This window comes from Oncorhynchus mykiss, chromosome 10 (genome assembly GCF_013265735.2).
Source record: "Oncorhynchus mykiss isolate Arlee chromosome 10, USDA_OmykA_1.1, whole genome shotgun sequence".
Lineage (NCBI taxonomy): Eukaryota > Metazoa > Chordata > Actinopteri > Salmoniformes > Salmonidae > Oncorhynchus > Oncorhynchus mykiss.
Genome location: NC_048574.1, coordinates 48,688,492 through 48,706,102, shown reverse-complemented (window position 1 = coordinate 48,706,102; position 17,611 = coordinate 48,688,492). Strand labels below are relative to the sequence as shown.

The window sequence follows — 17,611 nt, the reverse complement described above, 5'->3', positions numbered from 1 at the left end:
CGCCACACGGGTATAAACGCAGACAATCCCATTGACCTCTCATACACAGCACACATGCTATCCTCTGTGTCCCTCCCATGTCTCTGGGTGTTGGAGAGGAGCACCATTGATTAGCCCACCCTAGGCTACGGTGTCAGATAACCGGCTGGTCAAATACGACTCTCACTCTGACCGGCTCTGCTCTGTGGATGAAATGAGATGTCTCGGAGAAAAGCGAGATAAGACTTGCGTCTGGCTTCTCAGTGTCGCCTGTTCCTCTTTCTGCCAAGGAAAACCTGCACGTACTCACGGCAGAGCCACCACTAATGCCACGACACGGTGATAGACACCAGCCCAATCAGTGGTCCTCGCAGGGGCAGGCTGGGGACACCAGCCCCCCCCCCACCCCTCCCGGGGTGCACTGCCTCAGGGTTGTTCGCACAGGAAATGGACATGAAGGGTAGACCTGTCACAAACGACAGCAGCCCTTTGTGAAAGAAGAAGAATCGCACGATCTGAGCATGACGTGAACGCTCCTCTCCACCTCTCCCAGTCAGAGTGTCGACCTTGACGAGACCATGTCAGCAGTGTCACAATTATGGTCAACTGCCTGACGGAAGCCATTTCAGTGTGTCTTCAACAGAGTGACACGGACAGCAGAGTAGAGGAGGACCTTTCCTCTGGCGCTCTGACCCTCTCCTTAGACTGACCTCTTGGGCGCCGTGTCTGTGGATGGGTTCGAGAGAGAGCGAGGTTAGTCAGGTGAAGAGGAGCGAGGGCGTGTGTTTAGAGGAGAGGGAGGGTGCAAGGCGTCCATCTTTAGACTAAAACCCTTGGTCCAGATAATGGGAATCCATCCAGCGTAATGACCTACAGATCCTGTTGGTAATGAGATGGGGGAATTGCCTGCTCTTGGTACCAGATGATACTGTATTAACGGCGTGGGCGAGCGCAGCGGACGGGGGGCCGTCAGGAGCCCCTCTGCCTCCGATCATTTTTCATCCGGCTGACATCCGAGCGGGCCCGAAGCGTCGGAGAGGGGATTGATTTCAAATGAGCCTCAAAATGATGCCTAATGAAAACCTGTAAAGACACTTTCAGCTCTAAATACCAAATTAGCTGTAGCCAACAGAGGATAAACACTTGATGGATCCCAAACTCAGACACTTTCTATCATGGGCCTGTTTGACTATTTATGAAGGGGTTGAGTGCTTATGTTTTCCTGTAAGAGTGCATGAGAGAGTGTGTGTTTCTATCTGTGCGCGTGTGCGCGTGTGCGCGTGAAAGTGCACATGTGTTTTGTGCCAGATTTGTTGCGTGTTCGAGGCACTTTCTTTGGCTCAAATGTTTTCTGGGAATGGCGTTAAGGAGAATAGCTCGGCGCCAGCCTTTGGTGGAGCTCATTGATATGTAAACGCAGGGCGATATCAAAGAGGCGTCTCCTTCCCTTTCCGTGCGGTGAGCACTACTTATAATCAAAGACACGTCGCTGTAAACCGCTCAAAGGGAGCCAGGCACTCTGATGGCCATTAATGTGTCTCTGTGATAAGGGGACGCAAAATACTCAGCCATCTTACTATAAAAAAAAAAAACTAAAAAAAACAGACGTTTAGATGCTCAGAACCAGGAACAGGAAGTGACCCAAGACAAAGTCTGACGATTGCTTGTAAATACCCTGGGAATTAGACCGGGGTTAAAAATGCTATATTATTTCCAAGGAATGCTAAATTACATGCCGTTTTTTGGCCAGAGAAATGCTTATGGTTACACTTACATTGAATGACGTAATATTAAGCCTGGACACCTGTCCTGTTCATAATGGCATAGTTCTGACATTTTATTAATTCATGATAAATGACCATGTCATTGACACGTGCAGCACCAGCGCTACGGTGCCGCAGTGTCTCCCTTTAATGTCACCGATCTGTCTGATCAGAATCCCCTTAGCCTTCAAAATCCTCCACTCCGAAAACCACCATTTAAGAGTTGATTTTGTCATAACAGGACGTGTCCCCATCATCTTCCTGTTGGCCTTCCCCTGCCTGGCCGTGGGCCTCCACCTCAAACGCCGGAGAGTTGCCTGGGCTCCGGACGCCGTAGTTCTAGAAGCCCTTGCTCCTCTGTCTCGCTGTCAGACCCGCTCAACTCCTCCGACTTCCATTCCTCTCCTCACAGCAATTAACACTTCATTAAGAGACCTCTTTAATCATTTTCCCTTTCAATTCCAACCCTCTTCTGCCAGGGCCTCTGGTGGGTTGTACTCATTGTTTTGGGAGGGAATTAATGACTGACAATTTAAATGTTTTTTTCTTCATTACTTCTTTGTTATTGCGTGTAAATAGGTTTCCCCACCCAGGATCCCCACAGCCCCCCCCCCCCCCACCCCCACCCCCCCCCACCCCGGTAAACAGGTATTTTCATAAATATGTAAAGACTTATTTCTCTGTGTCCTCTCAGCAATCCCTGCTTCTCTTCTCAGAGACATGTTCACACCTGACTCATGGCTAGTAATAAGATTTACCACTGGTAGACATTAAATCTGTCCAACTGGCTGTGCTGGGCTGTTAGGGATTAGCTGCAGTGAATTGCATTAGGTACAGTGCTGTTACTGCTGTACAGTAGATGCACCATTTGCAAGGCTGAATTAGTTCTTCTGCCAGCCTGTCAGACCTGGGCAGGTTTTTGATTAAGGCAGGTTTTTAAGACTACCCACGTGTTTAGCATTGAAATTGCTTGCATTTATAAAGTATAACGGTATGATCACAAGCATCAAGAGCAGCATATTCAGAAACATACGGATTCGTGGTGGGGGTGATGAGTGGCAGTTATACTGAGGCCTATGAGGGCCTCCTCTATTGGGGGCTGGGGATTGGGTTTGAACCGTGGGTGTAGTCTTAGGGACATCTGGCAGAGGGAGGGGGGATGCCAGGGGCTGCCTGGCACAACCCTAGAGGATGCAGAGGGGGCACGGCGGGCATCCCGCAGAGAGCCTAAAACCCACTGCCATTCTCACAACCCCCCCCCCCAATCATCTCCTAACTGTCACTGTTAGAGGGAAGGGAGGGAAAGAAATGTCAATCTTAGCCAGCAGCCTCTTAATCACTGCTGTTAACCTGCACTGGTCTGCACTGGAAGGGCTACGTGCAAGGTGTTATGGAATATTAATGCCACAACTTGAACTAGCTTTTCTATCGACTGGTCTCCGATTCGGGTTTGAGCCAGACTCTTTCTTTTTGATTAAAGGAAATGTCGCGATAATAACACCAGGTTTATTTCATTGAAATGGTGTAGAAATATTCTTATCCTGCCTATTAGGCAGGAGTGAAGGAGTGAAAGTAAGGACATTGTTTATGGCCAACACTCTTCTCAGTCTCAGATGAGAATGAATCAAACTGGGTGAAAAGTGAAGGCCGTGCCACAGAGCTGCAGTGCTGGGGTAGTGTTGGGATAGTGCTGGGTGAGGGGCGAGCATATTTGTCATTAGTGTGGATTTGCATGTACCTTGTTGAGCGCGGGGGGCCGGAGGGGGGAGATTGGCCAAAAGCACAGCTGTACTGCCTGCCGCACTGATTGCCTTGCCTTCCTCGCCCTCATTTATCTTCATTTCTTCCCAATTACAGCAAATTAGCAATAGTCTCAGTTGCATTACCAACTTAATCCGCGTTTTTTTCACGCGGACGGCATTATGCAGTGGCAGATGATTCCTTGGCGGGAGTCAGGGTAAACAGCCATGAAAATGCCACCCCGGCAGATGGCGAGGCCCACAAGAAATATGACAAACAGAGTGCCAGCGTGCCGGCCCCTCCGCCCGCACCCACTACAAGCTGTTAGTGTGCTCCCGGATAGCGCGCGCGCGTGTCTGTTTATCAAAGGGTGCGCGCGCGTCTCTCTGTCTGTGTTTATCCTCTCCTATGCGGTATGTTTGGATGAAAGGTGTTCCAGTGAAACACAGATCGTCCTCTCTGTTCCCAGCCTGGTGAACACTAATGGTTTCTTTGAAGGAGCGGAACAGAAGGAGAGATGTAGTCCTCACGGAACGAGTGGTTTGACCTCTCTGTCGGCATGCTAGGGATATGATTAGCGTTAAGAAGAAACTCGATAAATTCAATCACCTCAATTAATGGAATCTAGAGCAACTCACAAAGGAAGGGCCATCTTTAATTTAACAACTTAATCCTCTTTCATAATGCTCTCTGTCTGTACATCTGACAATAACACATAGCCTACTACTGTGTAGTCAAGCTTTCTCTTTAAAAAGCGCACCAGTTTACAGTCCATCAATGTGGTTTTTAAGAGACAATAGACTGTCCCTTGCAGAAGAGCAAGGGTAATGGAAGAGAGAGAGAGAGAGAGAGAGGGTGAGAGAGAGTGAGAGAGAGTGAGAGAGTGAGAGAGAGAGAGAGAGAGCGAGAGAGAGAGAGAGAGAGGGTGAGAGTGAGTGAGAGAGTGAGAGAGAGAGTGAGAGAGAGAGACAAAGTGTGAGAGAGTGAGAGTGAAGGAGAGAGAGAGTGTGTGTGAGAGAATGTGTGTGAGAGAGAGAGAGTGTGAGAGTGTGAGAGAGTGTGAGAGAGCGAGAGAGAGAGAGAGAGCGAGAGAGAGTGTGTGTGTGTAAGAGAGTAAGAGAGAGAGAGAGTGAGAGAGGGAGGGAGGGAGAGAGAGAGCGAGAGAAAGAAAGATTGCCATGTGTTTTGTTTGCTGGGTAGTAAACATGTTAAGGCAGTGCTAATGGAGAGGGTGGTCTCCCATAAACCGATCCTCTCACTGTTTACACTGCGGCTCCCACACATGCAGACACGCACATCCAGGGGACCGGCCCGTGGTTCCCCAGCCGCGCTCGTAACTCACAGTGACCTCCAAAATGTCAACGCAGTAGAACCTCAGAAGGGGGCCCCAAGAACCCCAACCCCATTACTAGCCCAAACTATGTGTCATCATAGACCTCTGCCAATCCCCCTTAGACCACCAGAGCAAATAACAACAACTAACAAATAGCATCCTCTCATTACTGCTGCTCAAAGAAGGTTTGAACGTAATTCCTCTCAAGGCATACTGAACTCAGACATAACATACGTATAATGAATTGCAAAGTACCATTACACTGCAGCCTCTCAGGCCAGATGATGGGTTGGTTGTGGGTAATGTCGGCACTGTTCTGTCTGTCTGTCCATGTGTGTGTCTCTGAGGGACCACACGGCATGTCCAGACTGTGGAGGTAAGGACCGGAGCCCTGTGAGGGTGAGGGGACAGATGGTAGACCTAGCTGAAACCAGGCCAATGGCTCTAGTCAAATACACTGGACCAAAGGGGGTCTGGAGTGGCACTGGCCAAGCCTCCAAATTCCCCCCTCTCTGCACCTTTTCAGCTATTTTGTGTGTTTCTGTGTGTGTGTGTGTGTGTGTGTGTGTGTGTGTGTGTGTGTGTGTGTGTGTGTGTGTGTGTGTGTGTGTGTGTGTGTGTGTGTGTGTGTGTGTGTGTGTGTGTGTGTGTGTGTGTGTGTGTGTGTGTGTGTGTGTGTGTGTGTGTATCAGAGGAGTTGGGGGGGAAGTAGAACACACATGTCCATTCTGTATAGCAGGGTTCCCCATGTATTTAATTAGTGGACATGAGAGAGAAAAGAAGAAACCTGCACACTGCTCTGCCTAGTATCACTGCTCTGGCTAGTATCACTGCTCTGCCTAGTATCACTGCTCTGCCTAGTATCACTGCTCTGCCTAGTATCACTGCTCTGGCTAGTATCACTGCTCTGGCTAGTATCACTGCCTAGTATCACTGCTCTGGCTAGTATCACTGCTCTGGCTAGTATCACTGCCTAGTATCACTGCTCTGGCTAGTATCACTGCTCTGGCTAGTATCACTGCCTAGTATCACTGCTCTGGCTAGTATCACTGCCTAGTACCACTGCCTAGTATCACTGCCTAGTATCACTGCCTAGTACCACTGCCTAGTATCACTGCCTAGTATCACTGCTCTGCCTAGTATTACTGCCTAGTATCACTGCTCTGGCTAGTATCACTGCCTAGTATCACTGCTCTGGCTAGTGTCTCTGCCTAGTATCAGTGCCTAGTACCACTGCCTAGTATCACTGCTCTGGCTAGTATATCTGGCTAGTATCACTGCCTAGTATCACTGCTCTGGCTAGTATGACTGCCTAGTATCACTGTTCTGGCTAGTATCACTGCCTAGGATCACTGCTCTGGCTAGTATCACTGCCTAGTATCACTGCTCTGCCTATTATCACTGCCTAGTATCACTGCTATGGCTAGTATCACTGCCTAGCATCACTGCTCTTGCTAGTTTCACTGCCTAGTATCACTGCCTAGTACCACTGCTCTGGCTAGTATCACTGCCTAGTATCACTGCTCTGGCTAGTATCACTGCCTAGTATCACTGCTCTGGCTAGTAATGCCTAGTATCACTGCCTAGTATCACTGCTCTGGCTAGTATCACTGCCTAGTATCACTGCCTAGTATCACTGCCTAGTAGCACTGCTCTGCCTAGTATCACTGCCTAGTATTACTGCTCTGCCTAGTATCACTGCCTAGTATCACTGCTCTGCCTAGTATCACTGCCTAGTATCACTGCCTAGTATCACTGCTCTGCCTAGTATCACTGCCTAGTATCACTGCCTAGTATCACTGCCTAGTATCACTATTCTGGCTAGTATCACTGCCTAGTATCACTGCCTAGTATCACTGCTATGGCTAGTATCACTGCCTAGTATCACTGCCTAGTACCACTGCCTAGTATCACTGCCTAGTATCACTGCTCTGGCTAGTGTCACTGCCTAGTATCACTGCCTAGTATCAGTGCTCTGGCTAGTATCACTGCCTAGTATCACTGCCTAGTATCACTGCTCTGGCTAGTATCACTGCCTAGTATCACTGCTCTGGCTAGTATCACTGCCTAGTATCACTGCCTAGTATCACTGCCTAGTATCACTGCTCTGCCTAGTATCACTGCCTAGTATCACTGCTCTGCCTAGTATCACTGCCTAGTATCACTGCCTAGTATCACTGCTCTGGCTAGTGTCTCTGCCTAGTATCAGTGCCTAGTACCACTGCCTAGTATCACTGCCTAGTATCACTGCTCTGGCTAGTATCACTGCCTAGTATCACTGCCTAGTATCACTGCTCTGGCTAGTATGACTGCCTAGTATCACTGTTCTGCCTAGTATCACTGCCTAGTACCACTGCTCTGGCTAGTATCACTGCCTAGTATCACTGCTCTGGCTAGTATCACTGCCTAGTATCACTGCTCTGGCTAGTACTGCCTAGTATCACTGCCTAGTATCACTGCTCTGGCTAGTATCACTGCCTAGTATCACTGCTCTGGCTAGTATCACTGCCTAGTATCACTGCTCTGGCTAGTATCACTACCTAGTATCACTGCTCTGCCTATTATCACTGCCTAGTATCACTGCTATGGCTAGTATCACTGCCTAGTATCACTGCCTAGTATCACTGCTCTGGCTAGTATGACTGCCTAGTATCACTGTTCTGGCTAGTATCACTGCCTAGTACCACTGCTCTGGCTAGTATCACTGCCTAGTATCACTGCCTAGTATCACTGCTCTGGCTAGTATCACTACCTAGTATCACTGCTCTGCCTATTATCACTGCCTAGTATCACTGCTATGGCTAGTATCACTGCCTAGTATCACTGCCTAGTATCACTGCTCTGGCTAGTATGACTGCCTAGTATCACTGTTCTGCCTAGTATCACTGCCTAGTACCACTGCTCTGGCTAGTATCACTGCCTAGTATCACTGCTCTGGCTAGTATCACTGCCTAGTATCACTGCTCTGGCTAGTACTGCCTAGTATCACTGCCTAGTATCACTGCTCTGGCTAGTATCACTGCCTAGTATCACTGCTCTGGCTAGTATCACTGCCTAGTATCACTGCCTAGTATCACTGCCTAGTAGCACTGCTCTGCCTAGTATCACTGCCTAGTATTACTGCTCTGCCTAGTATCACTGCCTAGTATCACTGCTCTGCCTAGTATCACTGCCTAGTATCACTGCCTAGTATCACTGCCTAGTATCACTGCCCTGCCTAGTCTCACTGCCTAGTATTCCTGCTCTGCCTAGTATCACTGCCTAGTATTCCTGCTCTGCCTAGTATCACTGCCTAGTATTACTGCTCTGCCTAGTATCACTGCCTAGTATCACTGCCTAGTATCACTGCTCTGCCTAGTATCACTGCCTAGTATCACTGCCTAGTATCACTGCTCTGCCTAGTATCACTGCCTAATATCACTGCCTAGTATCACTGCCTAGTATCACTGCTCTGGCTAGTATCACTGCCTAGTATCACTGCTATGGCTAGTATCACTGCCTAGCATCACTGCTCTGGCTAGTTTCACTGCCTAGTATCACTGTCTAGTACCACTGCCTAGTATCACTGCCTAGTATCACTACTCTGGCTAGTATCACTGCCTAGTATCACTGCCTAGTATCAGTGCTCTGGCTAGTATCACTGCCTAGTATCACTGCCTAGTATCACTGCTCTGGCTAGTATCACTGCTCTGCCTAGTATCACTGCCTAGTATCACTGCTCTGCCTAGTATCACTGCCTAGTATCACTGCCTAGTATCACTGCTCTGGCTAGTATCACTGCCTAGTATCACTGCTCTGGCTAGTATCACTGCCTAGCATCACTGCTCTGGCTAGTATCACTGCCTAGCATCACTGCTCTGGCTAGTACCACTGCCTAGTATCACTGCTCTGGCTAGTATCACTGCCTAGTATCACTGCCTAGTATCAGTGCTCTGGCTAGTATCACTGCCTAGTATCACTGCCTAGTATCACTGCTCTGGCTAGTATCACTGCCTAGTATCACTGCTCTGGCTAGTATCACTGCCTAGTATCACTGCCTAGTATCACTGCCTAGTATCACTGCTCTGCCTAGTATTACTGCCTAGTATCACTGCCTAGTATCACTGCTCTGCCTAGTATCACTGCCTAGTATCACTGCCTAGTATCACTGCCTAGTATCACTGCTCTGCCTAGTATCACTGCCTAGTATCACTGCCTAGTACCACTGCCTAGTATCACTGCCTATTATCACTGCTCTGCCTAGTATCACTGCTCTGCCTAGTATCACTGCCTAGTATCACTGCCTAGTATCACTGCTCTGCCTAGTACCACTGCCTAGTATCACTGCCTAGTATCACTGCCTAGTATCACTGCTCTGCCTAGTATCACTGCCTAGTATCACTGCTCTTTATTAAGCGTTACTTTGGACATAAAAGACTGTAAAAACACCAGTAAATCAGCTCCAAGTGATTTTAATTGTGGAAATCTGTTCCAAAGTATTGCTATGCATAATAGAAAGATATTCACACATTTTACAAAACTTGAGGAACACCTGCTCTTTTCATGATATAGATTGACCTGGTGAATGCAGGTGAAAGCTATGATCCCTTATTGGTCAATTGTTAAATCCACTTCAATCAGTGTAGATGAAGTGGAGGAGACAGGTTAAAGACTGATTTTTAAGCCTTGAGACATGGCTTGTGTATGTGTGCCATTCAGAGGGTCATTTAAGTACCTTTGAACAATGTATGGTAGTAGGTGCCAATCGCAAAAGTTTGAGTGTGTCAAGAACTGCAACGCTGCAGGGTTTTTCACGCTCAGCTGTTTCCAATGTGTATCAAGAATGGTCCACCACCCAAAAGACATCCAGCCAACTCGACACTGTGGGAAGCATTGGAGTCAACATGGGCCAGCACCACTGTAGAATGCTTTCGACACCTTGTAGAGTCCATGCCCTGACAAATTGAGTCTGTTCTAAGGGCAAAAGTGGGTGCAACTTAATATTAGGAAGGTGTTCCTAATGTTTTGTACACTCAGTGTATAACGTCATCTACGGAGTTAAGTTGTGATGCTCCAAGAAGTGTGTACCGCCAACTACATCAAGTCACTATCAGTCGACACTTGTGAAAATGTCTATTCTTTAATGCATTGTCCATCCTTAAATGTCCCAAAAAAAATTGTCCTGTGTAACTTCAAGCCTTTCTTTGGGTGCTGAAGTCTGTAGTTTTTGATAAAAGTAGCATTTTACACAACCTCTGCCATGAGCAGATTTTCTCTTGATTTGGCAAGCGACGCATAAAAAAATCAACATTCTACTTTTTAATTTTTTTTTTACAATGGATCCCATCTCCAACTACATAACAATCAGGACAATCGTTAAAGAATGGACCTTCATACAATTATCGAGCGTTTGAAACCGCTAACTTCGGAGGAGGTGCAACTCAAATGTTAGGAAGGTATTCCTAATGTTTTTCTACACTCAGTGTGTGCGACCGCATACGAACGCAAGCAAGGTTTGAAACGATTGTGTTTTAGTCGAATAGTATATCTGTTTGGCTTCTTGCGGTCAATTTGCGGTCCACAAATGATTTACAATCATCTTCCAGCCCCCTGACCATCCGCCCAATAAAAAAAGTCATCCCGCAGCTGAATCTAGTTGATGATCCCTGCCGTGTGGACTAATAAAGTAGCGCCAAAATAAAGAAAACACCACCATACAATGTCTTAATAGGTCGTTGGGTCATTACCAGCCAGAACAGCTTCTATGCGCCTTGGCATCGATTCTACAATCGTCTGGAACTTTATTAGAGGGATGCGACACCGTTCTGCCACGAGAAATGCCATCGTTTGGTGTTTTGTTGATGGCGGTGGAAAACGCCGTCTCAGGCGCCGCTCCAGAATCTCCCATAAGTGTTCCATTGGGTTGAGATCCGGGGACTGAGACGGCCGTGGCATATGGTTTACGTCGTTTTCATGCTCGTCAATCCATTTAGTGACCACTTGTGCCCCTGTGGATGGGGGCTTTTTCATCCTATGGGGGCATAGTCATGGTAGCCAAAACAATGGCATGCTGAATTTTTTTTATACATGACCCTAAGCATGATGGGATGTTAATTGCTTAATTAACTCAGGAAGCACACCTGTGTGGAAGCAGCTGCTTCCAATACACTTTGTGTCCCTCATTTCCTCGTGTTTTCCATCCTTTTTGGCCGTCACCTGTGTATCTTATCGTTTGTCTGTAGTTTCTAAGTTCAATTTCATAGATGCTTCGAACCAGATAGTACCCAGATAAATATATCTGACAGAAGGGATATATACCAGCATAGACTGATAGAATAACACCATGTGCTGTAGTATGTACAGGCCATGACTATTGAAGTGATTGTTGTTGGGTTACTTTCCGTATTTGACATGGATATCTAGTTGAGAGTGCATGCACAGTGAAACAGCGCTTTTCCTCGGGGCATAATTACTGATCCCTGAGAATAAGGTGTCGCTGAGCCGTAATTTTCCTCTGCTGCGTTGCTGTAACTGAATGTCCTTGGATCAGCCAGGCTTAATTGATTTCCCATGGAGAGAGGGGGGGGGGGGGGTAGAGAGAGAGGGGGAAGAAGAGGGGGGGAGAAGAGAGGGGGGGTGGGGGGGGGAGAAGAGAGGGGGGGGGGGGGGGAGAAGAGAGGGGAGAGAGAGGGGGGGAGAAGGGGAGGGAGAGAGAGAGGGGGAGAGAGAGGTGGGGAGATGGAAAGGTAGAGATGGAGAGATGCTAAGATAGAGAGAGAGAGAGAGAGAGAGAGAGAGAGAGAGAGAGACACGGGATGAGGGAGAGGGAGAGGGAGAGACGGAAAGAAATCGAGAGAGAGATAAAAAAAGAGATGACAGCAGGATAGAGAGACATACGCTAAGCTGGAGAGACCGACAGAGGAGGTGTGAGACATGTCTTAGGTTTTGGGCTAAGGGAGGGTAGAGGATGGGGGTCTCAGGTCCAGTGTAGTGTAGTGTCGGGGCGGTGTAATTACACTGAGCTTTTTAAAGCATCCTGTTAACCAGCTCTGTCAGCGAGGGCTAAGGAGACGCACCCTGATGGACACATTCTCAAAGCATGACTGACGGATGGACAGGGCGCAGAATCGCTGCCTTAATGGCATTTCTCTCTCCCCCTTTCTCTCTCTCCCCCCCCCCCCCCCCCCCCCTCTCTCTCTCTCTCTCTCTCTCTCTCTCTCTCTCCCCCTTTCTCTCTCTCTCTCTCTCTCTCTCTCTCTCTCTCTCTCTCTCTCTCTCTCTCTCTCTCTCTCTCTCTCTCTCTCTCTCTCTCTCTCTCTCTCTCTCTCTCTCTCTCTCTACATTGGCAGGGTCTCTGGCTAATTACGCCTCTAGCCAACGCTGGGGGAGCCCTTGGATGCAGCCCAAATGGGCCATCAGCACCATTGCTGGGGACTTTTTTAGCACCCCCGCCCTCTGATATACTGCACCGACGGGAACTTCAAGTCCGAGCCGAATTGCCACTGAAGTGGTCCGGTCACCAAGGTCAAACGGTTGAGTCATTGGACCTCCAGTAAAAGTTAGAGGCTGCCGCTGCGTTAGGAGGGAGGAGCTCCGGGCGAACCGCTCCCAGTAGACCTGTACTGAGGGATAGGCTCTCCTGAGACCTGGCTCTCCTCTGTGCCCTTCAGGCCCGATTCTCTCCAAAGCGCCTGGAACGGAGGGGATTTTGAAGACATTCATCGCTAAGCCTTTATTCGGTCTTTCAGTGCTCTCGTCTTTTTGTTTGAAAGGTCTCATCCTTTCCAGGATTACTTGGCGGTCTTATAACTTCTCCAGGGCCGCTTAAGAATATCGGATAGCACTTAGACGAAGTGTGTACCCGATGGAGCCGTTCATAACTAGAGCTGTTACCCTACTTGTTTTCATCTGTCCTCCCAGACATATCCCTCTCGTTGTCCTTTTGTTTCATTCCCGATACATTCGAATACACACTGCTCTCCCAATATCCGTTTTTGTCTTTGGCGGTCGTGGACCACAACACACTCGTGCTCAAACCTACTTGCAGGCTTGAACAATGCTCTCTCTTTAACACAGACGTTGCGCACCGTGTCTCAAATACACATACTCCTGCGAAGGGACCCTGAGCCTCAGGTGTTGGACTCAGCCATTGGTTTAGCCGTTTTTTGTTTTTTTTCTTCTCTCTTTTTCTTCTCTCATTCAAATGGGTCCCTGCTGAAAAGCAGGGGGATCCTACAGAGGAAGAATTTAATTCGCATTATTATTAGAAGAATCACTCACTGCAATCTGTTGCAAAAACACCATCTGGCATTTCACTCGGAGGACTTCAGTTGCTTATTAAGCAGAATTGAACAATGATTTCGACTCCTCTCGCGTTTGCTTCCTCCCCCCACCCCCACCCTCCCTTCCGTAACTCTACTTAGGTCTTTTTATGGTTCCTCACCACTGGGCTTCCATTACATTTCATCTTATTGATTTATTTATGTATATGAGACACTCAGCCGCGAATAGCGTTGACTGGAACGTGTTAACCCTTTAAGGGCCCCGAGCTGGGATTTGACAGGAAATAGGTGATTTCCTGTGCCACGTTCTGCCTCGTTCTAATGGATGGCCTGCCTGCCTGTAGTGATCACTGCAATAGCGCCCAACGCTACTCTACTCGGCCGTACAGTATCATATCTCAGCTGTAACCCAGCCTGAATGTGGACCTCACAGGGACCTACAGTGGTCATTTAAAGGCTGTTTACATGGTCTTCACAAGGCAGGGCTGTGCTTTCACAGGCCACCCTAGTTTCATGCCATTGGGATGTGTGCTGCTGGGCTGTTGTGTAGGCGGGCTCCTCCTGCTCACCTCCCTCCGCTTGTCTCCCCTGTATGTGTCCCCAGGCGGCAGCGAGTCCTCCTGGGACAAAGAGAAGCTCCAGTCTCCCCCCTCCTCCGGCGCTGCCCACGGCCTCGGTCACGCAGGCCTGTCAGGGCAGCACGGCCTGTCCAGCTCCCACCTCAGCTCTCTGCAGCAGAACCACCTACTGGCCAACCGTGAGTCAGACGCCTGCACACACTCATCCTGCCTCCTCCCCCTTTCCCCACACGTCTCCCTCAGTCTGTCACCAACTCTGTATGGTCGTCTGTCTGTGCTATGGTTTAAGCGATACAAACGTATCTAATAAAGTGTAATAGTGTGCTGTGTAGGAAAAGGTTAAACATCCATCCATCTCTCTCTCATCTCTCTCTCTATATATATATATTTATCTCTCCCCCTTCTTTCTCTCTCTCTCTTTCGCTCTCTCTCTCCCCTGTCTCTCTCTTTCTCTCTCCCCCCTCTCGCTCTCTCTCTCTCTTTCTCTCACTCTCTCTTTCTCTTCCCCCCCCTCTCTCTCTCTCTCTCTCTCTCTCTCTCTCTATCTCTCTCCACCCCTCTCTCTCTCTCTCTATCTCCCAACTCTGTCTCTTCTCTCTCTGCAGGACTGGACCTTCCATTCATGATGATGCCCCACCCCCTGCTGCCCGTCAGCCTGCCGCCTGCCTCTGTTGCCATGGCAATGAACCAGATGAACCACCTGAACACCATCGCAAACATGGCCGCTGCAGCTCAGATGCACAGCCCCTTGTCCAGAGCAGGAGCGTCTGTCATCAAGGTAAGACAAACGAGACACACACACACACATGTTCACAGTTCATACCATCCATCTGTGAATGTATTTCAACACTGCTCACTACACCACTAGTGATATGAGAACCGAATGTGCAGAAAGTGAGAGACATCCCGTTTAAAATGCATGTTAGGCTGTGGCTACAATAACAGCACTGTTGACGGGGGGTGGAATTCAGCTCTAGAGGCCAGTAATGAGTAGAATTCCACGTTGGAAAGCATGTTAATATCGACATAAGAAAACAGAGGGCTTTTATGTCATTAGTATGCAATCCTCATGGATGTATTTAGAGATCTGTAGATATGGTTGAGTATACTGAGTAGATTCTTTCCTTCCGTCTCCCCACATGAGGCCAGAACAGAGAGGATGGGTAAATGTGTCCTACACAGGGGGTTGGCAGACTGCTACGGGAATGTGTGTGTGTGTGTGTGTGTATCGCTGAGACTCATGGCTCGTGTCAGAGACAGCCAGGGGCTTAGAGAACAGGCAAGGGATATATCACACACACAGATACACACAGATAGACAGACACACACAACCACACAAAAATCTGTTATGTTCCCATAATGCCTTTAGAATCCATACTTTCATTTCCTGCTGCTATTTTCCAGCATCAGGTTGATCGATTGACCGAATTCCTTTATTTGCGTTTGATCAGACACTCGCATGTTCCCCCCATTCATACTTCGTACACAGACAACGTTTCCCCCATTCATACTTCGTACACAGACAACGTTTCCCCCCATTCATACTTCGTACACAGACAACGTTTCCCCCCATTCATACTTCGTACACAGACAATGTTTCCCCCCATTCATACTTCGTACACAGACAACGTTTCCCCCCATTCATACTTCGTACACAGACAATGTTTCCCCCCATTCATACTTCGTACACAGACAACGTTTCCCCCCATTTGCCTGATGATTTGTACCCGGTTTTCACTACACCTGAAAGGGGTATCCGGAAAAACATGGCAAATGAAAAGCCAAAGAAAGACCTCGTCATGAGTCCTGCGTTTTTTCACAGACCCTGTAACCAAAATACAGGTATGGGGTTTGTGTGAACGGTTCCCTGCTTTTCTGCAGGTAAATTCATGGACACTTCCATTGTTTGATTCCTCCATAATTTGAAATGCCAACAGCCCACCTTGGTGTACCGACACTAACCCATAACTCCCCATTTGCCAGTTACCCACTGATATGTATAAAAAGGGGTATAACTGCAAGAAAGTGGTATATAAGGGTCTGTTTGAAAGGGGGTCGTATATATATAAAAAAATGTACGGGTAATATGCCACATCTTCTGTCTGAAATGGGTGACACTGCTTAGCTCACCCATCAAGACAGACACAGCACCCTCTCCCTAGTGACCTGCTCCAGACAGGCATGTTGGGGTGTATTTTTAGTGTCCAGCACACAAAGTGAGAGGAGGGGTGTGTTTTTTGGCGAGGTGGCGAGGGCAGAGGGCCCCCGTTGTACCGTAGATCTGCTCTATTTAAATAGTGCCACCCGGTTCGCAGATGGCAGAGGGAGAGAGCAGCGTCTGGTGCTGTTTACTTTCCCAGCATCCCCTTCACCCCGGCCTGTTTGCCTTACCCTACCTATATAGATATCAGCGAGGAAAGGGCTTTATCTCCCTGTCTGACGTTAGGAGTTTTCGGGATGAGAGGCCAGTAGATCTGAGTTGGCCACAGGTGTTGTAGCTAGCTAAGTGTGTGTGTTTATATGTGTGTGTGTGGCTCTGCAGAATTAACTTTTTACCAGTCTGACCCTCGGTCTCTGTGGCAGGAGTGTGTCCAGGACAGCCCCTCTCCGGCGCCCTCCATGGAGGAAGGTCCTCGCCCGGGCTCCCAGCCCTCCTCACACCCCAGCAGCAGTGCCTCCAGCTCCCCAGCCCCACACCAACACACCCCAGACCGCCTGGGTGAGACCCAAGCACATTTTTCTTTCTCTGCCTGTCTCTGTGTCTGTCTGTGTCTCTGCGTCTCTCTCCATGTCTCTGTCTCTCTGAGTCTGTCTGTGTCTCTCTCCATGTCTCTGTCTCTCTGAGTCTGTCTGTGTCTCTCTCCATGTCTCTGTCTCTCTGAGTCTGTCTGTGTTTTTATCTCTCTCTCTCGCTCTCTCTCTCTCTCTCGACAGTTGTTTGTAAATAAATAATCAGTAGAAACAGACAAAGAAGGAGACTGGCACACATCTGCAGATAAACATGTGTCGAACACTGACTTGTGTTTGTTCCTTCAGCGATGAATCCGGTTGACGGAGGCCTCGGGGAACGAGAGGCTGGGATCAACATGAAAAAGATGTTCAAAGAGAAAGGTATGTGTCGGGTTTGTTTCTATGTATGGTGCGTTTGTGTTCGTGTGAGAGGGGAGAAGAGAGCAGATACTTTAAGCAAAGGCCATTGTTAAGGAGAAACGTATAACAGAGCCAGGTTTGATAAAGCGCTTCCAGTTATCGTGGTTAGTGTCCCCGCTACAAAGCCCCTGAATCTGATAGTCCGGTGAGAAATGAGGCTCTAAGTCAACATACAGAGAATCAATGAAAGCTATCTGGACAACACAACCCAGCGTCGCTGAGACTTATTTGGGTCAGAATGACGGGCACACTCAGCCGGTGGCAGCGCGCGGAGCGGCATGGGAACATCACAGACAAGGGTTAAATAGCGCCCAGAGGCAGCGCCCCCACCGCCATGGTTACCGTGGCCACAGCACAGCCAAGTAAAGATGTGTCTCCCTGCCGGACCATTAATCTGAATCACAGCATTTTACTAGTGGCCCCCCGACTCCCCGACTCCTTTCTTATGCAACAAGTTCCTATTATTAGGGAGCGCGGCGCAGTAACCCCCAAGCATCCATCACTGTCAGGGGGAATTAGGCTGGAGGGAGGCCCAGGTAGGAACCTTCCAGGGGGGGGGGGCTCACTAACAGGGGGAGAGTGGGTCTCCTGTGAGTTCAGACTAAAAGAGGCCTGTGTGTGTGTCTGTGAGTGTATGGGTGCGTGTGTGCATGCGTGTGTGCGTGTGTGTGTGTGTGTGTGTGTGCGTGCGTGCGTGTGTGCGTGTGTGTGCAGGGCCGGCTCCATAAGATGTCGCTTAGGGCCCCCGGCTACTAGGGGGCCCTCCACCCTGTGGCAAAATGTGTAGAATTGCAGCAAACATGCTTT

At 48.7% G+C, this 17,611-nt stretch overlaps 1 protein-coding gene across 8 annotated transcripts in view; it reads left to right on the top strand.

Moving 5' to 3' along the window:
• Nucleotides 1-17,611, top strand: part of dacha (dachshund a) — a 128,615-nt gene that overhangs the window by 89,218 nt on the left and 21,786 nt on the right. For 5 of the 8 annotated variants that reach the window (XM_036933287.1, XM_036933282.1, XM_036933279.1 and 2 more), the window contains exons 4-7: nucleotides 13,681-13,833; nucleotides 14,260-14,432; nucleotides 16,214-16,373; nucleotides 16,691-16,765. In XM_036933287.1, coding sequence (XP_036789182.1) covers nucleotides 13,681-13,833; nucleotides 14,260-14,432; nucleotides 16,214-16,373; nucleotides 16,691-16,765 — 561 coding nt within the window. The remainder of the gene's footprint in view (nucleotides 1-13,680; nucleotides 13,834-14,259; nucleotides 14,433-16,213; nucleotides 16,374-16,690; nucleotides 16,766-17,611) is intronic. The other 3 variants (XM_036933283.1, XM_036933285.1, XM_036933286.1) reach the window with 1 other exon arrangement.